The following is a 25730-nucleotide window of genomic DNA, read 5'->3' on the forward strand; positions in this document are numbered from 1 at the left end:
TATCTGTTGAGTGCCTACTGTGTGCCTGGTACTGTCCTGGACTCTTGGTTTTGCATTTGGGCAAAGAGGTGGAGGATGCAAGCAGATCTCCAGGTATCCAGGGGAAGGAACTCTTGGCAGTGGGAACAGCCAGGCAAAGGCCCGAGGCAGACACAGCCAAGCACACAAGGGCGGAGTGTGGGAGGGGCGGGCAAAGGGGACAGCCAGTCACAGAGGACCATGTGTGCGCTCAAGGGCACTGGCTGGGACACAGGCAGCCACCTTTCCCCGTCTTAGGAAACGTGCCTTAGAGGGCACTTCCCACTCCGGTTCCCAAGAAAGTCGAACAGACAGGTTTACCTTGGCAGGACTTTAAGGTAGTGGCCCGCTGCCCACAGAGGCAGAAGCTGGGAATTCAGAGACGGGGCCGGTTCCTGGCTCTGCCCCCCACCCACCTGCAGAGCCTTCACCTCTCAGGGGATGGTGGGTACGGGCTTGTCAGTCTCACCTGGTTGTGGAGGACGTGGTGAGGGTAGCCTTGGCCGGACAACCTCGCAGTGGGGCTTCCTTTCCTTTTGCTCATCTGCACTTTCCTGCAAGGAAGAGGCAATGTTTGCAAGATGCAAAAGGAAAATGACTGGACAACGGTTACACGCTGGTTTCCTTTGGTCCTCGTCACCATCAGTCACCGTGATCGCATGTTGCTCTGCCCTCTGAGTGCTCTCTCCTTACTCCTTCTTACAGATGTGGAGACTGAGGCTGGGCAGGTGCCCAGAGTCCCTGCTTGTGTTACAGAGGAGGAAACGGGCACAGTGCCCTTCCTCCGGTGCAGAGCCCCCCACACCAAGCTTACCCGGCAGCCCTGGAAAAGGCTCTGCTCACACACTCAGTACTTCTGAGACCTGCCTCTTTGTTATGATGGGGACTTGAGAGGGGCTGAAACCTTCAGGGCCCCTCCCCAGCCCCCCATGGACCTCAGGAACCCTTGCCTGCAGGTCAGCTCCTGGAGAGGGGCATGGGGGGGAGGGGGGGGCCTGCGCCCAACCCAGGAGCAGCACCTACTCGGTTTCTGTGTGGGAGCTTGTCCCAAGACCCCACAAAAGAGTGGCCTCTGGGGCCAGGCAGCCTGGCTTCACGTCTTCCCCACCCTGTACCTCAGTTTCTTCACCTGTTCACCTCACAGGCTTGCTGTGGGGACAAGATGAGGTGGTTCGTGCAGGGTGCTTAGGGCAGGGCCCTGGCATTGTTGCCTGTCAGTCCCCGTGCAAAGGGCCTGAGGCAGCAACAGCTGAGATTACCTGTTGTTTCTGTCAGTACCTGTTGGTGCCTGTGCAAAGATCCTGCGGCAGGTTACCTGTCACTTCCTACACCCCACGGCTTTCGTGAGGGTCAAATGAGGTAGCAGTAGGAATCAGACTACAAAAGATCAAAGCGGGAGCTTGTTATTTTGGCAGCAACGTGGATTCAAGGAGGGCAAGGCCGGGAAAATGAGCTGTGCTGATGCTAGCAGGTCCTCCTCCTGCAGAGGGTTCTAGAACCCCAGGGCTGGGAGCCCTGGTCGACGGCCAGTTCTCAGCCAGGCAGTGTGGGCTGGGAACCACAGGCAGACACGGACAGTGATGGATGGGGTGGCTTGTTCCGGCACATTCCGTGTTCTTTCCCACCAACTCCGCCTGGCCTTGGAGAGCTGCTTCCTCTGTCGATGGATTAGTGACATTTCGCTGGGAACTGGATACCCGTCTGGGAAAGACACAGGGAGTCCCTCGGGCCCTGGGAGCACAGGGTCTGGGAATGTTCTTTAGTGCTGGGAGCAGCGGGCAGGGGGCGGGGAGCTCTGACCGTGAACTGGAGCAGGAAGCCCAGATCCCAGGGGCTGGAGAGGACAGGGCGCTTTTGCCCGCCCTCTCCCCTCTCACTCACTAGGATGTCGTGAATCGGCTCCTGCACACTCAGACGATATCAAGACACCAGCTACTCAGGAACCAGCAGGCCCCCATCCCTTGTGCATCCATGGTGGGAAAGACAACAAAGAAAGCCCCTGTAGGGGGTCGGGGACAGCCTGTTAGAAGATGAATAAGCGCGGGGGTCCGATGGACAGGGCAGGCCTTGGTCTGCCTCTCACAGGCTGGTTACCTTGGAGAGCCAACACCTGGGCCCTGACAGCGCTTTCTGGGGACGCTGTGTGGACGTGCAGGGCACGAGCCCAGCTCCGACTGGGTCTGAGGACACCTGAGAGTGGACACTGGAGGAGGGAGGGGACAAAGAATGGGGAGGGAACGAGTGTCTTGTGGGGCTGGCCCAGGTTTACGGGTGGCGGTTCGAACTTGTGGGAGCTCTGCCCTCTGAGCCGGCTCATGCTGGCCCCTCAGCAGCCTTGGTGGGAAATGGGGAAAGGGTGGCCCTCTCACTGGCACCTAGAAGCCAACAGCAGGGCCCTCCCCTGGACTCTCCCATTCCCCTCATACCCTGGCCGCTCCTGCTCTCACTGGCTTATGGGCACAGGGTCCCTCCTGGACATCCCTACGCTGGCTGCCTTGGGCAGGAAGGTCGTTTGAGAGCCGCTGGGGCTCTGAGCCTCCCAATGAGTCTGGGGGGGGGGGGCCCGAGCAGCCTTAGCTCAGTATGAGGCCTTGAAGGGGGGCAGAGCAGGAAGCCAGCACAGGGAGAACAGAGTTACCCCTGTCTGGTGGCTCCTTAGAGTGTAGAGAGGCACCTGTGTTTGCCCTGGGGGTAAGCCTGGTGAAGCCCATGTGCAGGGAAGCCGCTGAAGGGGTTTAGGCCAGAGAAACCGTGTGCGCACTCCAGACCCGCTCCAGCTGCGTGCAGAGCCCTCCGTGGCTCCCGCTGCCGTGCAGGCATCTACACTCGCCAGCCCAGCCCCAGCTGGCCTTCCTTCCCGATTTTTCTGTGCAACTAGAGGCCCTGAGCACTCGCCTCTGGCCTTTGTGCTCTGTTCCTTGCCCACAGTGCTGGTCCTCCTCATCTCCACACCACCTCTGCTGTGCACTGAGGCCTGTCCTTTCCGAGGCGGGGTCTGTGCTGCGGGCAGCCTCGGGAGCAGGGACGCAGCACATGAGTTGCTCTATAACCCTTTGCCGCATTTCACTGAGTGCTCCTATGTGCAGACGCTTCACCTGATCTCATCGAACCTCCAGCTGCCCCTTATGGAGGCACGGAGATGCGGTAACTTGCCCTAGGTCACATTGCCCGGAGGGAAATAGAGCCAGGACTTAAACAAGATTCAAGAAAGACTCATGAGATCCCGTGTGGCGCACCTATGGTCCTAGCATGCTCAGGACGCACAATCCAGGCAGCAGCTGGGGCAACGTGATGCCTCTTCAAAAAGGAGAAGGGTGCCTGTGGGTGACAACCACGAAACCCTGCAATCCCATGTGACTGCAGGGAGGCACCCATACTTGCTGTGTGCCCTTGGGCAGATTACTGCACCCCTCTGTGCCTGCAAAACAGGGTTTTGGTGAGAATAAAAGGATTGATGACTGTCCAGTGCCGAGAGCAGGACCTGCCTCCTCTCCTACGCAAACAGATGGCCTTGCGTCTGCCTCCCTCTCCTTTTCACCCAAGGTTGCTGGGCACCAGCGGAGCTCTGCCTGCTCCAGCCTCGAGTCCCAGCAGGCACTGTGGCATGAGTGTATCCTGAGCCCGCTCTCGGGCTGTGGAGATAGTGCGACGTGCCGAGTTGTCCTGCCTGGACCCTTCCTCCGCCTCTCTCTGACCATTGAGGGTCCTGTTAACAAGCTCCGTGTAAGGAGTGTCAGTACGTTGAGTGGCCCTCCCCAGCGGGGTTTTCCTTTATCTGCTTTTCTGGTCTGTTTAGTCTCTAAGGCTTCCGCCAAGCCCCAGTGTGGAAGGGCTTTGGAAAGTCAGAACAGGCCTGCGGCCCATGTCCCAAGTTGGCATCCGAAACACCCTTCCAAGCATGCTGGTGGCACTGCCTGCCCTGGGGTGGCCTGGTCAGATGAAGGGCTGGCCAGGACAGCCTGCACCCTTAGGGGTGGCCCAAGGCCCACGGCGGCCAGCCACGCTTGCCTTCTTTGGTTGTCACCAGGGACTGGCCACCGGCCCTGCAGCCAGGCATGGTGTTGACGGGCCCCACAGCTGCAGTGCACATGTGCCCAGCCATCAGCCTCCTGACAGGCTGGCTGTGGGGAAGGGGGTGTGGGGTGCCCGGCGGGAGGGAGGCCAGCGGCTGCAGCTGAGTGGACAGCAGGTGCTGCGAGGCTGGGTGACGGCTGATTCTGGCTGCTTCCCTCCATGGGCCCAGCAGGGCGGGGGCTTCCCTCTCACCCCCCGGGACCCTGGAGTGTGGAGGACTGTGAGAGCCCCTCCCTGGTGCTGCGGACGGGTGGGGATCTCCTCTCTGTGAGGGGGAGGTAGGGAGAGATGAAGGGAGGTTTGCACAGCATTGAGCATGAGATAATGGTCATGCCATTTGTGAGCATTATTAATCACCATCCCCAGAGGCGGGCCACCCCCCCACACACACATGTCTATGTGTCTGCCCTGAGCAAGGGGCGAATGGGGGGAGAGCAGAGGGAAAAGAACTGTAGTCACACAGTGACTGCTAAGGGGCATTGAGCCTTGACGGCGGTTCTGCCCCACAGTCTCCCTGGCTCTGGATGAGACCCCGTCAGCGTTAGCAAGACGAGCTCAGGGCAGGGTGGGCTGTGCCTCCTTATGTAACAGGTAGAGAAGGTCCACCTCCACGGTCCTGAGCAGCTGGGCCATCCGAAATCCCAGCCTCTGCTCCCAGGTCTTTGTGGCCTACGCGGGCGGGCCCTGGCTGACCCTGTGTTAAGATGGAGCGGGAGGTCCAGTGCTCACCCCCTTGCACCTGCAAAGAATGCCCAGGCAGCTGCTGCCTCAGGGTCTGTGTGTTTGGCCAGAGTAACTCAGAGGCCTTTTCCTCTGGGTCCTGCTTTGTGGGGCCGGGAGCTCAGGCCCCACCCAGGTTTCATTTTGCCACTTCCACCCTCTCTCCACCCAGCTGGCCCCTAGCAGAGCATCAGACCACATAGGACTTTTGACAGTTTCCAGGGCCTCAACCCTTGAGCTACAGACCACACCTTGAGTGGGCAGACCTAGATGGGCCTGAAATTGATCATGTCCCCAGCCTGGCTGCTCCCAGGAATTGCCCAGGGCCAGGAGATGGTTAAAAAGGAGTTTCCAGCCCTGACTGGTTTGGCTCAGTGGATAGAGCGTTGGCCTGCGGACTGAAGGGTCCCGGGTTCGATTCCGGTCGGGGGCGTGTACTTTGGTTGCAGGCATACCCCCAGTGGGAGGTGTGCAGGAGGCGGCTTATTGGTGTTTCTCTCTCATCAATGTTTCTGACTCTCTATTCCTCTCCCTTCCTCTCTGTAAAAAAATCAATAAAATATATTTTTTTTTAAAAAGGAGTTTCCACCACCCCATGTCTCCTGGAAGACCCCCATTCCAGCCTGAATGGGGCCTCAACCCACTGCAGCAGCCTCACCTGGGGCCCTGATGGAAACGCAGGTGCCCACCCCACACCGGCTTAATCAGAAATGGGGTGGGGAGGCCAGCATGTGCATCTGAACAGGCCCTTTAGGAAGTGCTGGTGGAGGCTGCCTCAGTGGGTGCCGCCCGACTCCCGGGTCCGCAGTACCAGAGCGTCCACCACCCACAGCCCAGGGAGGATCCAAGCCCCCGTTCTGGCCAGCCTAGGGCTCTTGCAGCCTACCTGAGATGGGCTGACCCAAGCCCACCCTCTGGTCCCAGGTGGGTGAGATATCAGCCACCTGTGAACACACCTGGGGCTTATCTGGGATTGGCCAGGCCCTGGGGCCGGATCTGGCTTTGTGGGCAGAGACGGAGCCACCTTGGGTCCAGCTGGGTAACCCCCACCTGGGTCTCCAGCAGCACAGTCCCAAACCCAGCTGCTGGGGGCCGGGGCTTTCCAGGCACTAGGTGTGGCTGGGGAGGTGCTGACCCCTCCCCTCTCCGCCTGCTTCACTGGCTTTCTCTTTTCTCCCCTCCCCGCACCCCCGGCACAGCAGTGGACAGGAAGGAGAAGAAGGCTGCCGCGATGCCTGACTCCCCCGCGGAGGTGAAGACACAGCCCCGGTCCACGCCCCCCAGCATGCCGCCCCCTCCACCCTCTGCGTCCCAGGGCACCACACGGCACTCCTCCTTCACACCCCACACAAGTGAGTAACTCCAGGGCTGGGCACCACATGGGGCAGAGCAGAGAGATCTCTGGGGCCCTTGAAGTTGCTGAGGTGCCAAATCTCATTTCATGCTAATAGAGCCGGTGCTCCGGTTCCTAAACCCTTAAACATCCACCGTTGAGCCCTTAAAAGGGAGGGTCCATCATGGCTCAGAGGTTCAAATCCCAACTCTTCCACTTCGTAACTGTGGGCCCTTTTGCAAGCTACACAACCTCTCTGGGCCTCACATTCCTCATCTATACAGCAGAGCTGGCTATAGCCCCTGCCTCGCTGAGCTGCTGTGCAGACAAGTGAGTTAATAGAAGTTCCTACCCAGTGGCCAGCATATCGTGAACATTCCATCAAAGTTGGCTGTTATGTTTGGAACTCGGAGAGGGTCGGGGCTTCCCCGTCAGACAGCAGGTTACAGGAGTGCAGGTGAACTCAGTCAGGCCTGCGCCCTGCTGGAGAGCCAGCAGAGGCGGCTCTGGTCTCAGAGGAGCTCCCCACGGGCTCTAATACCAGGGGCTCTGCAGCCTGGCCCCCATGGGGGGTGCAGGTTAGCCAGAAACTGGGGTCAGCAGGGCCTCAGCTGCCAGCAATGTGGTGGGTAGAACAGACCCTTAGGCAGTGCCTTGCCAGCCCTGGGTACATCCAGGTTGAGTGTCTCGACCCTCACAGCAGCTCTGGGTCCTCCGGAACACACCACCACTGCTGGAGTCTGTTCCTTAGAGTCAGAGAAGCTGGGGACTCAGTGAGTTTGGATCCTGAACAGTTGGGAAGGAAATCCTCAGGTTTGGGCCAGGGGCTTAGCAGTGTGTCCTCAGGGTTTCTGATGGGCATTGGAGAGAACCTGTGTACCACCTCCACACCTAAGGACCCTTCCCCAGGCTTTGAAACCCAAATGAAGCTTCCCTGGTGTGGCAGGAGCCGCAGACTCCTTAGCCTGTGGCTCCTGGTCCTCATGGGGCTAAGAAGTAAGAGCTGCTGCCTCCAGCCAGGACCCATAGCTCTTCCCAGAGCGTGGGGTGAACCACAAGGCCGGTCTAGATCTCTATGTCTGGACACAAAGGGCACTGGGTGTGCCACCCAAAGCTGGCCCCAGCTTCGTGGCCCAGCCTCCCTCAGGAAAAAGGCATTGGCTGTGGGGTCAGGCTCGGCCCCTTGTTTGTAGGATATTGGCTTAAGCCAGTCTCCTGACCCTCCGAGCCTCAGTTTGATAAACGGAAGTGATATCACCTGCTGCCATGTGTGGCAGCCTGAAAACAGGGACATCTCAACACACAGTAGGAGCTTAGTGACCAATACCCTTCCCTACACCTTCGCTTGGCACAGAAGGCTCCGGCTCCCCCTTTCTACCAGGTCTTAGCTAGGGTCCCCATGCATCACAGAGACTGGAACAGGTCCTCAGCCCTGCCTCCTGCCCCAGGACGAGCCCAGGGCAGCGGGCTCTCACTCCACAGTTCTCAGCCCACAGGTCCGTGTCTGCCTTTGTCAGCCACACTAGAAGGGGCCAGAGGCTGGGCTTTCTCACACACAATTCTTGCGTGGCACTGGCCGCCTGGTCACCTGCCCTCTCTTTTGGCAGAGTCAGTCCTCACCTCTGACTGGAACGCAGGCAGCATCTCCATCTACTCAACAGCTGCCACCCCGTCAGGGCCCCGTAGGTAGAAAGGGCGGGGGCGGGGGGGGGGGGGGGCGTGAGTTGTATTTAACGTCACAGCCTGCACCTCAGCCAGGAAAAGGAATTACTCCTGCAGGGCAGCAGCAGCTCCCAAGGAAACAGGCCATGGCCACCACCTAAGGCAGTGGTTCTCAACCTTCCTAATGCCGTGACCCTTTAATACAGTTCCTCATGTGGTGGTGACCCCCAACCATAAAATTATTTTCGTTGCTACTTCGTAACTGTAATTTTGCTACTGTTATGAATCGTAATGTCAATATCTGATATGCAGGATGTATTTTCATTGTTACAAATTGAACATAATTAAAGCATAGCGATTAATCACAAAAACAATATGTAATTATATATGTGTTTTCCGATGGTCTTAGGTGACCCCTGTGAAAGGGTCATTCCACCCCCAAAGGGGTCTCGACCCACAGGTTGGTGACCCACAGGTTGAGAACCGCTGACCTAAGGTGACAACCCACCTCGAGTTCGGTTCCAAGCAGGGGAAGCCAACAGACACTTGACGGTCAGGCCAAGGCTCTGAGGCCCATGGGCACATGTGTCTCCCTCAGCCTACTTTTCTCTAGGAGCCCATGTTCCAGAAAGCAATGGTCTGGGAACCAGGTGTTTCAGGTTGGGGACAGGGCTAAGGTCAGCTGATACCACCCCTGTGTGCTTGCAGGAGGCCTGTGAACAGGTGTGCGTGTGGGCAGAAGGCCTGTGTGTGGCTCAGGGTGCTCCCCTTACACACTCCCATCCCCATGCGCCCCCACCACTGCGGGCTCACGCTCCTGGATTCGAGGTCCCAGCTCTATTTAGAGCACAGAGGTCATAAGAGACAAGTAATTCTTTTCTAAGCTGATGCTTTAGTTTCACTGGGCTGCTGGGGCCATCTATCTGGGTGTCAGGCCACCTCTAGGTGGCCTAAGATTTGTTCCCTACCGAAGAATTCCCTGAAAGCGGGTGGTTAACCATGTCCACGCACCTGGCTGGTGGCAGCCTGAATGGACGGAGCCTCTGTGCTCAGCCTCGGATTCCTGCCAAGAGTCTCTCCAGCTTCCCTGGGACCAGCCTGTGAGCCTAGCTGACCAGAGGCTGACCTTGATCCAGGGCTGGAGGGCTGTGGTTTTCTTGCCCAGTGACCGCCCTAGGCACAAATTCATTTTGGAGTTGAAGCTGTGGTGTGGCTAGGGAGATGGACAAGGGGGCTGAGAGAACTCTGGGAAGGAATGTAAGGAGCTACTCTGCAGCTGGGAGAACCCTCAAAGGGCTAACACTCCAGCCTGCCCTTGATTACCCCATGTGACAGGGGGCTCACTTTCTGATTACAGCAGCATAGCCTGTCTCCTCTGGCCTCCACTCACTAATTCCAACTCAAACAAATCAAATCTTCTTTCCTGTTTGGTGCTTCCTCCCCTCATGGCAGTATGGTCCTGGGCTTCGTTTTGGAACCATCATTGGGCTGTCTGTCGATGGAGACCCCTAGCCCTGATTCATAAGTCAGCTCAGGCTCCGGGCCCCTTGAGGATGGTGCTGAGTGGGGTCAGCAGGCACCTTCCAGGAAGAGAACATTTTAAGAACCAGGTACCCCACTCGTGCAGATAGAGATGCCAGAATTCTTATAGGCCCCTGGAAGGTCCCACCAGAAATGTCCTTAAGAGATCCCATAACCAAGCCCCGTCATGTAACAGAGAAAACTGAGACCTTCAGAAGGGAATGACTGGCCTAAGGTGGTGACAGTCCCAATCCCCAAAACTGCTGTCATAAAGCAGAGAGGGGAGGGGCCGATTGAGACACCCCGCGGGGCAGAACCACCTGCCCGTGGCCCCCTTCCTCACAGAGTGTTTTTCTTATTTTGCTTACAGATCGAGAGGACGGGCCTGCGATGTCCCTGCCCCACGGCCGTTTTCATGGCTGCTTAAAATGGTCTATGGTCTGTCTTTGTAAGTAAAATAACAAAAACCACAGGCCTCCCAGGAGGTCCTCACCCACACCCTCTGCCTGGGAAGGCCTTGACAATGACCCCACTTGCCTACACAATCCACTATTGCGTCTGCACGTCAGGGAGGTCTGAGGAGAGGTCCGAGGGGCAGGCCCAGGGGAGCAGAGCAGTCGGAGTCCTCAGACCCACAGTCACCTCCCAGCCTTGCTCCTCACGACTTGTGTGACGTTAGGCAGGTGGATACCTTCTGTGTTCCTTTTTCCCGATCCACAAAACAGGGCGGATATGGCCGATCCCAGAGTTGTGAGAAGGTAGAATGTCAATGCAAGTCCCGTAGCTTAGCAGCTCAAGGGCAGACCCCAGCCTGGGTCAAATCCCAGCTCCTCCTCTTCCCAGTGGGGTGACCTCGGGCAGGTACCACCATCTGTGCCTCAGTTTCCCCACCTAGAAGTCGTCATATGCTGCTGGTGGAGTCGGCGGGAGGCCTGGCACATACTGGGTGCTCAGTGGACATTATGGTCACTAGTGGACATTGCCGTCAAAGTGCTCAGGCCACGGCCGATGTCCATAACAGGAAGTTTTCATGGAGCGATGCTCAGAGTGATGTCAGCCAGCGTCAGGACAGGCACCCACTGCAAGCAGGTTGGACTGCGCAGCCCAGGCGTGGCTGCCGCGTAGCTCCCGGCTCCAAGAGGAGGTGACATAATGACTGTGCATTATTTATGTCCTGTGATGCGTGGTCCTCCTCGCCATTATTCTGTGACGCCTGGCCTTGCTCTTGGGTCTGGCCGTCGCTGCGCTGCAGCGCTATCGGGACGGTGTGATTCCCAGCCCCAGAGCTGCTTCTGCAGCGGGGAGAGGGGCTGGCAGGGAGGCTGTTTGTTGGTTCATCATCCCAGCCTGACCCCCGCCCAGGCCCAGGGCTGGGGAGCTGCGGGGGTGCTAGTGTGTGCCCCCAAACCTCAGCCGGGGACACGTGTGCGGTCTAACTTAGTAACACACCTGTTGTGGAATGAAAGCACTTGTGGCCGGGGGTTATTTTCGGCGTCTCTTTAGCAAGCTGCTGAGACTGCCCGGCAGCCTGAGGGAGGGAGCACGGGCCAGCGAGGGCAAGCAGGCCTCCGGGAGGACCCAGGCACCGAGGGCAGGCTGGTAAGGGAGCTGCAGGGAGGCTGGGCCCCGGCTGGGCCAGGGGCCGTGGGTGGGAACCCAGGAAGCATGGACAGCCACACATCTTAGAAGCCTCTGGAAGGTCCAGACCCCAGGTGATAGCCCAACTCTGCCACTCGGAATGAGCCCCCCACCGCGGAGAGGTCTCCCGTGGCAGGGGGCCATCTCCCGGCCTGGCTGGTGTGACCGCTGGTGGCTGTCATCAGTCTTGACCAGGGTGTGTGTGTGTGTCAGGGTTCGCCGTGGGGTTGGCTGGAGCTCGCTGGTGAGACAGAAAATTAGCACAACAGTGGAGTCTTCTGGTCTGTCCAAGGGTCCTCTGGATGATGCCTCAGACGGGGGAGGACGGGGCCTCTTCCTGTCCTGTGTTTGGAGTTCTCTCTTCATCCCAGAGTGAGAGGGAAGGCTGAGCAAGGCGCACCTCCCTGCGGGACTATTCCAGAGCTGGTGTCACTTCTAGGGTCCAGAAGGCGCTCCTACGACCATCCAGACCAGGGAGGCAGACAGGTCTCCACGCGCATTGTGTCAGTCCTGCCTCATCAGCGGTTTCCGAACTTCTGCTAAGTGGGGGCCAGTTATTGATGAGTGATCACCCACATGTGAAAGCAATCAAGGCCAAGCGTTTCTGGCTCCTTCCATGGGTAGAAGAACAACCGTGGTTCTATCAGCCGCAGAAGCCGGAGCAGAGGGGCCCAGCACTGTGGAGTGGGGAAGCTCCACCCCTGGTTTGGGCCAGGGGTCATTTGCATATAAAGAAACCAAGGCCAGGCCCCAAGTCTCACCCCCTTCTAAGCTAGTGCAGGTGGTATAGGGCCTCATCACTAGGGTTTCTGAGGCTAGGGGACAGGGATGCAGGTGATCGGGCACAGAGGGCTCCCTCGCCTCCAGTGTGAGAGCTTGTCACCCAAGGCTGAGGGAGGAGGTCCTGTCCTGGGACCATTTCCCAGCACCCCTGGCCTCTGCCAGCCCTGGGACACCCTGGATGATGCCGCCAGGGCCTGGGTAACTCACAGCCTTGCTCCTGGGGCCCTGCAGTGTATTGGCCCACTCCCAATCCCCGTGCAGGGAGTGCCCACAGGGAGCAGGCAGATGAGCATACAAGGGGCTGAGTGTAAGAACAAGAGTGAGCCGCTGGAGCAGGTGCCGGTGTGGTAGCCAAGGATAAGGTGTGAGTGGCTCCCAGGTTTAGCAGTTGAGCCTCAGGCCTCCCAGAAGTATCCAGCTTCCCCACCCCGAGTCCCCTCCACCCTTACCAAGGGCCCTGGAAGCCTGTGACCTCTGACCTCTCTGTAGACCCCGGTGGTCATCACTAGGGTTTCTGAGGCTAGGGGACAGGGATGCAGGTGATCGGGCACAGAGGGCTCCCTCGCCTCCAGTGTGAGAGCTTGTCACCCAAGGCTGAGGGAGGAGGTCCTGTCCTGGGACCATTTCCCAGCACCCCTGGCCTCTGCCAGCCCTGGGACACCCTGGATGATGCCGCCAGGGCCTGGGTAACTCACAGCCTTGCTCCTGGGGCCCTGCAGTGTATGCATGTGGGTCCCTTAGGTAACTTGCTGGTTCTCCACATACAGCCTGCGCAACAGCACCCGGCCCAGGGGCTCCCCCGCCAGGATCCAGCCCCACTTGTCCTGGGGTGTCTGGGTCCCTCTGCCCCACCCGAGTCCCATCAACACGGGGATTGGAGCCCTTGTGTGGGCGATGGCACCTGTTGAGAGTGGGCACCTCGCAGGGCTGTCATGGTGGAGGAGGGTGGAGGAGTGGTCTCCCCCGAGGAGAGGGGAAGTGGGCCAGCAGGTCCCTAATAGTGGAGAAGCCCCTCTGTTCACAGCAGACACTGAGCAGCCTTAGGTGTGTGCCTGGCGTCCCCCCTGGGTGTGGAGGGTCTGACCAAGCAGCCCCCACTCCCTGAGACCTGGGACGAGGCTCCACCTTTCCAGGCCCCAGATTACGCATCTGTAAAGGGTGTGGGGCTCCCATGGCGTCCCTGTGACTCTAGGCAGGGACTCTGGCTCTCTGCTGTGCTCCTCACTCCCCTCTCCCCCCACAGTAATGAACGGCAGCAGCCACTCGCCGACAGCCATCAACGGCACCCCATCCACGCCCAACGGCTTCAGCAATGGCCCAGCCACCTCATCCACAGCCTCACTGTCCACACAACACCTGCCCCCAGCCTGCGGGGCACGGCAGCTCAGCAAACTCAAGCGCTTCCTCACCACCCTGCAGCAATTCGGCAGCGACATCTCCCCAGAGATCGGGGAACGCGTCCGCACGCTTGTGCTGGGGCTTGTGGTGAGTGGGGCAGCATGGCCACAGAGGATGAGGCTGCTGAGCGGGGACGCAGGGATACTGGGTCGTGCCCAGCCCTCGGGCCTCCTGCCCTCTTCGGGCTGGGTGGACGGGGCTTGGGCTGATGCGTGGTGGTTTTCTCCCCTCAGAACTCTACACTGACCATTGAGGAGTTTCATTCCAAGCTTCAGGAGGCCACCAACTTCCCACTGCGCCCATTTGTCATCCCTTTCCTGAAGGTAACAGCAAACCCTGCTCCCTCGTGCCAAGGCCTCCCCCAGGAGCCCCAAGTTCATTCTCTGCCAGCTCTGACCAGGCATCATGCTCAGCCATCCTGTACCCAGGGAACAGCTCTGACTAGTTGCCAGACCGGATTAGTGGGCCACCAAACCCAGTGCTGTAAGAAAGCTCTCCAATCAGTCCTATTATTATTTACTAAAGGCCCGGTGCACAAAATTCGTGCATGGGTAGGGTCCCTAGGCCTGGCCAGCAATCAGGGCCAATCAGGTTCCCCGCCTCCCAGCCTCCCCGCCTCCTGCTTCCTCCTTCCCTCACTCTCTCAGTGCCCAGCCACCGCAGCTGGTCACCCAGCATGTTCCACACCGCCCCCTGGTGGCCAGCACACGTCATAGCAAGAGAACGAACTCCCGGTCGAACTCCTGAGGGGACAATTTGCATATTAGCCTTTTATTATATAGTATTGGCCAAAGGCACTTGTCTACTGTACAGCTATTTTTTGAGCACCTATATGTGCCAGGTACTGTGCAAGGCTCAGGGAGATAGCAGTGAGCACAGCAGACACAGTCCCTTCTGGAGCCAATGGCCTGGTGGGATGGGAGACAGCCAACCAGCAATAGCTATAAATTCTGTGATGTGTGACACAGGAAGGGGCAAATGATGAGGGCTGTGGAGGGGAGGGAGGGACCCCGGTGGAGAGCAGGGCACAGAGCCTTCCAAGCATGTGCAAAGGCTCTGGAGAAGGGTGTGCCTGCTATGTTTGAGGGGTAGTGAGGGGGAAGGGACAGAGGACAGATGGAGGGACAGGTGGGTGGACAGACAGATGGTGGGTGGTATGTTGGTGGAAAGGTGGATAGATAAATGAATGCTGTCAGATGTAAAAAAAAAAAAAAAAAAAAAAGGTCGTGTGGTCAAACATGGAAGATAAACAATGGACCAGGCCTCTCAGCGGGAATAGCTGGTATCTGGTGGCAGCACCAGGGGCTTATGAGCAATGCAAGTTCCTGAGCTCGACCCAGACCCACTGAGTCAGTACCTACACTTCCACAAGGACAAGCACAGGCCTAGACCGTGTTACAACAGAGTCTTCACTCCCCTAAACGAGGATCACCCCCTCCCGGAAGGGCCAAGAGGAAACAATTCCCAAAAGTGTTTAATCCCATGACCCTTTGCTGCCGTGCACCTCCTGAAGTCAGGGTTCCCTGGGGCTCTCATTTCCCAGCCTCTGAGATGCTTCCAGAGTGGGCCCTGCTCACCGCACGACCGGGCCCGGGTAGGACAGAGCAGACGAGACACTGCCAGGTTTGAGCCCTGCCCCTGCAGCTGAGCCCCTGTTGGCCTGGGCCAGGCTGGCTCGCCCCTCCATGCCTCATTTTCTGCAGCTGTAAAGTGGGAATCATTTTCAGGCTGTTGGCAAGATTGCATGAAGCAATGCACATGAAGAATTGACTTTTGTCATCTGGGGACTTAAAAATGTTTTGCAGACAAGGCATGCTTTGCACAACACCTTCAACACCGCCCCTGCTGGCCCCCACGATCCCTGTAAGGAGGGGTGGCACAGGCATAGTTCCTGATTAACAGGTGGGGAAACTGAGGCCCTGAGGTCTCCCCCACTGGTGGAGAGATGGAGCCAAGGCTGGAACCTGGATCCATCAGACTCCAAACACCCCCTGCTTTTACAGGGTATGTCCCAGACCCACACCTTGTTCCCTGCAGTCCCTTGCCAAGGGGACCCCACTTTGTGCCCCACATCTACACCCTCTCTCCCTCTCTCCTTCCTGCCCTTCCGCCCACACCCCACTGAGCTCACACTCCTAAGCTGGCGACAAAGAGGCTGCTGGCATGGAGCGGGGTTTGGGCCCATCTGGCAGTCATTTGCAATTCATTAGGAGCCCTTCCCTTCTCTCTCCTCCTTTCAACTTACTGCTGACTCCACCACTCCCCATCTTTGGGGACACAGTGCGCCTGCTTATTCTGTCGGATCAAATATTTACAGCAGATGTCCAGCCCGCCCGCGTCAGCTGCCCTTGTTTATCCGAGGAGCAGGGGTAGGACCAACATCCGCGTCCCCTGCTCTCCCCAGCCAGGCCTTGCCCAATGCCCACTGTGCCTTGCACCCCAGCATCCTCCCTGACACACCCCCATGAGGCGCTGGACAGGACATGCCCAGCCTAGCACGGCCTGCTGAGGTATCTCTCTGCCTCAGTTTCCCCTCTGTCCACAGCAGCCCTCCTATGCTATTAGGGCTTCTGTGCCTAGATTGCTCTTTCTATAGGGTGAGCGACCTGCCTTCAGCGCTAGGGGCCTGGGATCCCACCCAGAGCCCTGAGTTGACAGGACTGTCAAGGACACAGTCCATTCCTCTCACTGACATGCAGCTCCTGGGGGGCAGCCAGTTCTGTTTCCGGGGGTTGTTGACAAGGCCCTGGCCTGTCCCCATGGTCCTGCCCGGAGAGCAGCCCCTATCCTCCTTGTGGTAGGAGCTTTGGCCCCTTTAAAACCCAGAGCATTGTGGGGGATCCCAGCAGGAGTGCCCCCTGCCCGACCCACTGTGTCACCTCCTCCGTGACCTTCTCGGGGTACGATGGTGCACTAGGCCCACTGTGTGGGCAGCGTGCAGTACCCTGACGGCAGGGCCCTTGGAGCTATCGTACTGCAGAGAGGCAGGAACTCTAGCTGAGAATGCAGCTCAGGCTCAACCCCCAGCTCCACCCCTGGGCTTCGGAAAGACTCTGGCCTCAGTCCTCTCCCCGTCACGGGGGATGTGACAGCCACCTCACGGGTTGGCATGGAGGAGTTAATTCATAAGAAGCTCCCAGGAGCCCTTTGCGTCCAGGACAGAAGGCGCAGGTGCTGTTCACAGCTCCAGTTGCCGATGAGACAAAAGCCAAAGGAGTTAAGTGACTTCCCCAAGGTCACACAGCAAAGCAGGGGGCTGGCCACGGGCATGCCGTTTGTGGAAGATGTCAGCTCCACTAACACCATTATTGTGGTTGTTTTTGCAAACACTGATTTCCCTCTGAAACAGAATCCCCATCTGTGAAGAGGGCAGTTCCAGGCTTTTCTGCAGCGTCAGAACCTTCATTCAGACAGTAGAGTCCAGGTCCAGATTCTTTGCCACCAGTTTAGTCTGTCCAGCACCAAAGTGGTGAGGCCTCCCTGGCACCTGGGCCTTTGGGGACACAATGGGAACTGCTGCCTGGAGGGATCTGCCAGTGATGGCCTTCCACAGTCTCTACCCATTTCTTCTGGGCTGGGGTCCCTGTTCCCCCACCCAAGGACCCTGGGCCCCCTGCACCCTTTCCTGAGCTCAACGCTGTGCATGGCTGAGTGCTGGGGCTTTCCAGAAGCTGGAAGAGGCTGCCCCGCCCAGCCAGCCTCCACCCGTGGTCCCGGCTCCCAGCTGGCCCCAGCGGGCCAAGAATCCAGATGTTTCTACCACCCCAACAGCGACCAGCCGGTGCCTGTGCAGTCCCGCCCTGCCGGCCGGCCAAAGGGAGGCTGCGAGGGAGAGGAGGGGCCAGCCAGGGAGAGGAGGATGTTTGGCGTCTTCAGACCTCCCGGGACCTCCTTCCCCAGCTCATGCTCCTAACATGTTCGCCAGATGGCGGGCTGGCCCGCGTTCAGCTATCCAAACAGAAAAACAGACCTGGCAGCCGGCGCTGCTTGACAAAACTGCATCGGCTGCTTGATTGGGTCCGGGTGTGCTGCTGGGTTCTGGGGAGGCAGAGGCAGGAGAAGGCTGTGTGGCAGCTTTGAAACGCCATGAGAAAGTTGGGGAATTGTAATTATTTACAAATACTTAGAACTCGGGCTCTCCCAAGTGGCCTGCTGCTGGGCCTCCATCCAGCCTGCCACCCCCTCCCCCACAACCCCACTCACCACAGTGGCTCTGGGAAGTCTCTTTGGAAGGCACATGAGGAGCCTGTTGGCCACCTGGCAGGGCATTCTGGGAGGCCCCAGAGCCAGGGCAAGGGCACAGGCAGGAGAGCATAGTTGCTACAGGCAGGATCTGCATTTGAATCCTGTGCATCCCCACGTATCACTCCACACTCTGTGCCCTAGTGTCCTTACCCATAAATGTGGGACCAGTCACAATGTCCATCCCTGAAGGTTGTAAGGACCATGGGTGGTGCAGCCACAGGCAGTGACACATGTGGCTGCTCAGAGTGCTACTGCACACTGATGTGCGTAGCCCAAACGCCAAGCTTCGTTCAAGGCTGTGCAGGGGCTTCCCATCAGCACGTATGGGGGTCCAGAGCAGACACGCTGGAGTCCTGCTCCCAGCTCCTCCATCTATAGTTAGCTGTGTGCAGGGCTGCCCACTTCCTCGCTCAGAGCCCTAGTTTCCTTCTCCACACAGTGGGTGATCGGGTGCCTGCTTCCATGGGCACAGGCAAGGAGCCGTCATGGTCCTCTCCTCACCTTCTCCAGATGCCACCGTGGGAAGGAGCTCAGTGAAGTGGAGAAGCCCCAGCCTGGGAGACCAGGATCTGGGCTCAGATCCCCTGTACCCCAGATCACTGTGTTCCCTGGGGGGTGGGGCACACTCTTACCTAGCCTTCCTGCCTGCCCTCGTACTCAGGTTGTAGTGGAGGAACTTGATACCCAGAGAGGTCATGCGCCTCCCCCAAAGTCACACAGTGAGGCTGGCCGTCAGCCTCCCGGCCTGGCATCAGAGCAAGGCTGTGCACCCTGTGCCCTGACCCCCATCGTCAGTGAGCCCACGCCCACCCTGTGTCCTCCCCACAGGCAAACCTGCCCTTGCTGCAGCGTGAACTCCTGCACTGCGCCCGCCTGGCCAAGCAGACCCCTGCCCAGTACCTGGCCCAGCACGAGCAGCTCCTGCTGGATGCCAACGCCTCTTCCCCCATTGACTCCTCGGAGCTCCTGCTGGAAGTCAATGAGAACGGCAAGAGGAGGACACCTGACAGGTACTTGGAGGTGTCTGCAGCCCGGGGTGGAGGGGGAGACAGTGAAGGGACCATTTGGCTCTGATGCCACAGCTCAACAGGCACCCTCGTTCCAGTGCTGAGAGAACTGGGGTCAATGCTATTGCCCGCAGCAAGTGAGCAAGCTGGTCAAGTTCAGCCCTACCTGCAAGGCCACTGCCCAGGCTGACTCAGAGAGGCTGCCCTGCCAGGCTGTGGGGAGGTCTCCTGAGGACTCAGATGTCCCCCTGGGGGGACAAGGGGATAGGCAGAGGGGAGTCTGGAGGGAATTCCATGGTGATTTCCTTGGTGCTAGATGTGGACCCCAAGTGCCCAGGAGCCTGAGGTACCCGGGCACATGGGCTGGCCCTCACTGCTGGGTCACAGAGATGGGTGCTTGTCCTGCTGCCAGGAGAGGGTGTCCCCCTCTCTTTGTTCTCTCAACAGACGTTCAGACTTCATGATCACTAGGCCCCAGAGCCGGTACACCAGGAGCGGGAATCAAGGCTGGGTCCCCAGTGGACTGGTTTTATCTCTCCCTGTCTCCCCCTTACTCTTTCTCTCTGTGCCCACCACCTCTCTCTCCCTCTCACCTCTCCTGCTTGGACTTCTATCCACGGCTCCTGGTTCTGTGACCACTGACCTCCTGCCCACTCTCTTGGCCAGGACCAAAGAGAATGGGTCAGACCGCGACCCGCTGCACCCTGACCCCCTCAGCAAACGGCCGTGCACCCTGAGCCCTGCCCAGCGCTTCAGCCCCAGCAATGGGCTGCCGCACCCCACGCCGCCACACTACCGCCTCGAGGACATGGCCTTGGCCCACCACTCCCGTGACTCCTATCGCCACCCTGACCCCCGGGAGCTTCGGGAGCGCCATCGGCAACTCAGTGAGCAGTGTTCTGGGGGCAGGGGTTAGCATGTGTGTGCATGTTAGTAGGAGCACACGTGCACCTGTGTGTGGGGAGAGCATTCAAGAGCCACTGTGTGTATGTGTCAAGACGCAGAGGAGATGGGTGGAGAGAAATGATGTGAATGGGGTATTGGCCCCAGGGCACAGAGGGGATTCCCCACCCTGGCTGGGTTCCGGAAGCTTCTGAGGGAGAGCCATCTTTCCCGGACCTCCATCTGGGGGGCAGTTCAACATCCTCACCCTCAGGGTCTAAAAGGTCCCTTCCCTCCCAGGGGGCATGATTGTGAGTGTGCCTGTCCTGGGGCCCTGACTGGACGGAGGCAAGCACAGACGGATATGGGGCCTGGGGGACCTAGAGCCACTCAATTTGCCCTTGGCCCCTGAACAGGTGTGTCATCTCGTTATAGAGACAAGAAAAGGGAGGCCACCAGGCTCTGCAGCTGGGGCAGAGAGAGGGCAATAAATTAGCTTCCTGGACCCAATTTCCACATGGAAGCTGCTTCCCACACAACATCAAGCAGTCCTTGGATGACAGCCTAGTGTCCTGCAATTGAACTCAATTCTGACATTCTACCTGGAGACAGCATAGGTCCCATAGGCTAAGGGTTCGGTCCTACAAGACTGCACACCCCCTTCAGATGCCAGTCACAAGTCCAGGTTGTCACCTGTGCTTCTGGCCAGCCGACTATAAATCAGAGGTTCCCACAACCCCCACCCTGCGTTCAGTTAATTTACTAGAATGGCTCACAGACTCAGAGAAACGTTTACTTACTAGATCACCTGTTTATTATAAAAGGTTATAACTCAGGAACAGCCAGGTAGAGATGCATAGGGCAAGGGATGGGGAAAGGGTGAGGAGTTTCGTCCACCCAGAAGCTCTCCAAACCTTCTTTGGAGGTTTTACGGAGGCTTTGTTGCCTAGGCACGATGGAGTAAATCACTGATTCAACCTCCAGCCCCTCTCCCCACCCGGAGGTCATGGGTGGACTAAACGTTCAGCCCTCTAATCCCATGGTTGGCTCTCTGAGCAACCAGCCCTCATCTTGTTCTAAAGTCAGCTCATTAACATTAGGAAAAGACACCTGTGTCACTCTCTACGCTTAGGAAACTCCAAGGGTTTGGGAACTGTGAGCCAGGAGCCCTGGATAAAGACCATATACGAGAGCGATATTTGGCAACTGAATGACCAGTTGCTTATTTCCTGGGGTGCACAGGCCAGCCAGGAGAACCCGTTTATGGGAAGTTCTAGCTTGTGGGGCCCCCATGTCACAGGAGCTGCAGCCCCTGCCTCCCAGGCATTCCCTCAGGCATGGCTGGGCACCCTGAGGGAAAGCAGACACCCCCGAAGACTCAAGAGCTCTCACTGGGCCCACCAACCGCACATGCCCATCCTGCTCTTGAAGCGAGATGACAACAAATACCAAAACACCAAATTCATGAGAGCGTGGGCACTGGGAGGAGCAGGGGTTTCATGGTGAGCGCAAGGGCTCGGGACTGCCTTTCCTCTGAGCTCCAAGGACTCCCTGTGATATACCCTTGGGCAGGTCACATGACCTCTGTGGCTCCATTTCCTCCTCCGTTGGCGAGCTCTAGCAGGAGTCTCACCCTCAGGGTCGAGTAAGGACCGAGGGAGTTAATCCAGTGCAAGTGGGGGCTGTGTGGCCAGCTGTTATTGATATTACAGGCAGTCCTCGGGTTACGTCGGACTCGACGTACGCCGTTTCATGGTTACGTCACCGTCTCCCATTTACGGTATTTATTTAAAAAAAAAAGTTCCATCATTTCGACGTATGTACATATGTGCTTTATGTTTATTATTTATTTACCACAAGTAAAGGTCAGGAACTGTTATCTTTCTTTTAATTTTTTTTTTACTGTTTCACTTCTTTCCTGCTGTGTATGTGCTCCATGTGAGCGACGTAGGTGCTTATGTAGGTGAGTTCCGACTTACGGCGAAAATCACGTTATGTCGCGCTGTGGGAACGGATCTCCAACGTAACCCGAGGACCTACTGCGGTGGGAAAAAGTCTAGGGTGGAGCACTACCTCTTGCTTGCATTGTATCCTTAACTCCGTTCTTAAAGGGGGCCATGACGTGTTCTCATATATGTGTGATATGTCAGCACACCATATCACAGATGAGGAGACTGAGGTCCAGAGATCATAACTGACATGCCCAGAGTCTTCTGGCCACATCTGCCTAACCACTGACCATCCCTGGGGGACAAAGAGATGGACAGGACCAGCTCCTACCCAGAGTATTGGGGGACAGCCTAGAAACAGCAGCCTCTAAGATAGAGGCCCAGGACACCGAAAGGGGGCCCCGAGGCAGGGTCAGCAGAGGCCTCACTCCATACAAGGCCGTCTCCTCGCCCCCACCCCGCAGAAGCTTTCAGGGCCCCGGCCCAGGCAACAGGTGACAGTGTCTGGCTCCCTGTGGCCGGGTCAGGCAGGTGCTATCCCCACCCGCTTCTGCTAATGCAAAAATAGACACCAGCTGTTGGGCAGATCTCAGCCACTATTTTGGTTGGGGCGTTGGTGAAAGCTCTGGCTCCGCGGGCAACGGGGCAGGGCTGTGGACAGCAGATTGTGGCTGCCACCTCCCACCCCTTCGGCAATTTGGAGAGGCATTTTGAGTTTGTGGGTCCAGAAGACCCTTAGGAGCTGAAGAAAGCCCACATAGAGAGACCTTAACCCAAAAGCATTCATGGGCACTGCATCACTCAACATAGGCACCCAAAACAGTGGGGGCAAGAGCACTGGGTAGGTCAGAAACTGTGAGAGGAGCTGTCGTGGGGACAGGTGCTGCTGCACTTGTGCTCATTTCACAGCTCACGATGGTTCTGTTTCTGATTGGGGCAACAATTGTTTCAGTCCCTGGAGCCATACCAGCCAGTGGCTGAAGGCACAGCTCTGCTCAGGCTGACCTTGGGTGACCTTGGGCAAACACGTCCCCTTAAGCAGCCTCCATTCTCTCAGTTCTCTGAGTTCTCTGTAAATTGGAAATGACAGCAGAGCCTCCTTCAAGGTCAATGCAGGGATGAAAGGTGTAGAGCACTTGGCGCAGAGCTGCTTGTACCTGGGCTCTCCCCACCAATGTGCCTCCTAAAAGTCTTCTCACGCCCTCTGAGATAGGTGGGGTAGGGAAAGTGAGGCCTGGAGAGGGAAAATGAGGGTCCCAGGTCCCATAGGGAATGATCGTCAGGACGACGGGCTTCCTGAGCCCCCTGTCTCCCAAGAGACCACAGTTGGACTGGTTCACTTGAGACCCAGCAGATAAGCTGGAGCACTTGCTGGGTCACATGGAACTTAAGAAATTCTGAGGGCCCAGAGCTACTGAGGAGGAAGGGCTCGAAACCTGGGCTTTGACGCATGCATAGGAGTCCAGCTGGCCGAGCGGAACCGGTAAAGCCTGGCTGGAGCCAGACAGTTGACACATGGAGGCCCTGAGAGCTTCTGAGCAGTGGTGGGACCCCAGAAGTGAAGTCTGAGTCTGGCTTGGTTGACAGCAGAGGGCAGAAAGAGTGAGAACAATGGGTTTTGTAGGTAGTGAGGTAGGGGAAGGGTGGCCAAAGCCAGAGCAAGGATTGAGGACATGGGTCTTTTACTCGCAAGCCTTCAGTAGAGGCCAGGCCTGTTCCTTTCTTCACCCTCCCCATCTTACCCGGGTGGGCACAGCCTATGGAGGATCTAGCCCAGGGCGGAGCTTGGGGGAGTGTGGGGTAGGGCCTGGGAGCATGGGGTGGGGCCTGAGTGTCCCCTCTCCTCCTGCAGTGGTCCATGGGTCACGGCCAGAGGAAGTGATCGACCACAGGCTCACTGAGCGCGAGTGGGCTGAGGAGTGGAAGCACCTCAACAATGTGAGTGTCCAGGCCAGGGCACAGGTGCCACAGTCCGCCCAACCAGTGGGGCTGTGGGGACAGGGCTCGGGCGGGCTCCCCTTTGCTCTATGCCCACCTGGGGGGCATGGGGCAAGGCCTTGGGGAGAGTGGGCCCTGGGAGCATGGGGGTAAGGGGAACTCCCATCTCAGCCCACCCTCCACTGCCCGGTCCGCCCCTCAGAACCTTCCCTCCTCTGCCCCTGCAGAGTCTCCAGAAGGTCACTTGGTGTAGGGGTGGGACCTCTTCAACACCATTTCCAGGTTCATCCTTGGCCCTGCTCCCTTTTAGGGGAAAAGCTAGGCAGAAGGTGTGGTCCCAGAGGTGCTGGCCACATCTGCTCCATGGAGCAGACTGTACCTTAAGGTTTGCAAGGAGGGCCCCATACAAAGACTTAAGCCCCTGCCCCTCATGGCCAAACCTCATGGACAGTGGCCTGGCCAAGGCCCAGGAGTGTGGGAAAAGGGCCCTGCATGCTTAGGCCGCCCCGCCTGCCCACCGCCCACAGCTCCTGAACTGCATCATGGACATGGCCGAGAAGACGCGGCGGTCACTCACCGTGCTGCGCCGGTGCCAGGAGGCTGACCGCGAGGAGCTCAACCACTGGGTCCGGCGCTACAGCGATGCTGAGGACACCAAGAAGGGCCCCTCGACCACCACCGCCCGGCCCCTCAGCAGCTCGACAGGAGCAGAGGGGTCTCAGCTAGGTGCGTGCTGGGGCTGGGAGGGGACAGAGGGAGTGGCGGAGAGAGCAGCACGGGTGGTGCAGGGGCTGCAGGGCGCATGAGGGGGGTGCCCGGGACCGTGGGCAGCAGGGCCCGCATACAGACTACAATATAATACCACCCAAAACAGTTTCACTGGGAAAAGAGGTACAAAGACACTGCCTGACTCACTAGGAAGCAGACTCAAATCCCAGTGGCTCAACACACTGAGCAGGCAGAAGTAGCGAGTGTGGGGGAGAGAACAACGCAGAGCCCTGGACCCACTAGGAAGCCCGGACTCAGAGTCCTGTGGGCTCCACTCATCCCCTGGGTGATGGCCATGGGAACCAAGAGGGGCTCAGGATGGGCCCAGCTCCCAGTCAGGTCCAGAGCATCCCTCTCCATGACGTTGCCCTGCCCCCAGCCCAGCAACTGATACCGTGTTTCTACCCATGAGTGCCTCAGACCCCCGCCAAGAACACACTCACACATGGCCCTGTGGCCCCGTCCTGTGTGTGACACCGGCCCCTGTGTTTCAGACGTGCACCGGGAGTTCATGCCTAGGACCCTTTCCAGCTACATGCCCGAGGAGATCTGGAGGAAGGCTGGTGAGTGGGGGCAGCGGGGTGGAAGCTGGGGCCTGCAGGCCTAGACTAGACTCTCTTGCCCTCTCTGCAAGGAGCTTCTGGTAGGGGGCTCGCCTGGCCCCAAACTCAGGGCGAAGTTCACAGAGCTTCACAGATGGGGCTTATGGAGGGGTCACGGTGCATTTCGTATCCAGGGTAGGACGATTGCCACCCTCACCTGCCAGGGAACACCATGCTCAGTGAAACAAGCAGGGCCTCAGGCCCAACATGCACACGAGTGTGCACAGACACACACACATACGAGACAGGCCCTTAGAGCTGGAATCTGGGCGTAGTGTTGAGCATGGCAACGGGAATGCTGCGGGGGACATTCATTGCATCGTGGGAACAGACTTTGGGGAGAGGCTGGGCAGGAGCTAGAGCCTGTGGGCAGCGAGAGAGGCGGGCTCAAGGGTGGTGGCAGTGCAGAGAAGAGGCAGGATCCCGACATGTTTGGATTCGTGGGGTAGATTCAGTGTAGAGTATGATTTAGAGGGAGGCAGGCTCAGGATTTTGAAAGCAGAGTGGGGGGTCCCAGCTCAGAGTTGGAGGCTAAGGGGCCAGGCAGCAGCAGCCGCCCAGGTCGAGGCAGGAGGGCGGCCTGGACGGGGAGAGGCGGGTCCTCATTTCCCTTGGCTGTGCCCTTCACCTCCCTCTGGCCCACAGCAGGGCCTCATGGGACCCTTGGTGACAACGATGTGGCGCTCGGGTGGTGACATGGGGACAGGTGGCTGCAGTTGGCATTGCCAGCAGCTCAGCACACAGTGTGCAAACACTTGGAACAGAAGGCTCAAGGGCCATCTCTGCCCCTTATATCCCACCCCAGCCTCCTTCACACCATGCTGCAAGAACAGCACTGCCAGGTAAACTGAGGCAGGGCTGAAAGGCCTTAGTGTTGGCTTAGTGGGGGCAGAGGGGTCTGTATTGTTCCCAGTGTCAGAGGGCAGGGTGCCATCTGAGCAGACGCTCTGGCCACAGTACGAACAATGCACTGACTCCTCAGACATGAACAGGCAGAGGTGGTAAATGTGAGGGAGATCACAGGGTCTGGGGGGGAAATAACAATGCAGAGCCCTAGACCAGGCATTCCCTGGATTGCATCCAGACAGGCCACAGGGGAAGGCAGGCTGTCTGTGGGGCAGAACAATACAGCTGTGGTTCTCAAAGTGGGTGCCAAGACCAGCAGTAGCAGCACTTGGAACTTGTTGGGAAT

The 25730-nt window shown here is 58.3% G+C and overlaps 1 protein-coding gene across 5 annotated transcripts in view; it reads left to right on the forward strand.

The window, feature by feature from the left end:
- Window positions 1–25730, forward strand: part of CBFA2T3 (CBFA2/RUNX1 partner transcriptional co-repressor 3) — a 94470-nt gene that overhangs the window by 60778 nt on the left and 7962 nt on the right. For 2 of the 5 annotated variants that reach the window (XM_070399039.1, XM_070399044.1), the window contains exons 2-10: window positions 6012–6164; window positions 9699–9776; window positions 12993–13234; window positions 13381–13470; window positions 18221–18402; window positions 19066–19286; window positions 23083–23168; window positions 23696–23894; window positions 24431–24499. In XM_070399039.1, the coding sequence (XP_070255140.1) occupies window positions 6012–6164; window positions 9699–9776; window positions 12993–13234; window positions 13381–13470; window positions 18221–18402; window positions 19066–19286; window positions 23083–23168; window positions 23696–23894; window positions 24431–24499 (1320 nt within the window). Of the gene's footprint in view, window positions 1–5433; window positions 5494–6011; window positions 6165–9698; window positions 9777–12992; window positions 13235–13380; window positions 13471–18220; window positions 18403–19065; window positions 19287–23082; window positions 23169–23695; window positions 23895–24430; window positions 24500–25730 lie in introns of those variants that run through there. The other 3 variants (XM_070399043.1, XM_070399042.1, XM_070399041.1) reach the window with 3 other exon arrangements.

Source organism: Myotis yumanensis, unplaced genomic scaffold (assembly GCF_028538775.1).
Source record: "Myotis yumanensis isolate MYYU_CA2020_CCGP unplaced genomic scaffold, mMyoYum1.0.hap1 SCAF_18, whole genome shotgun sequence".
NCBI lineage: Eukaryota > Metazoa > Chordata > Mammalia > Chiroptera > Vespertilionidae > Myotis > Myotis yumanensis.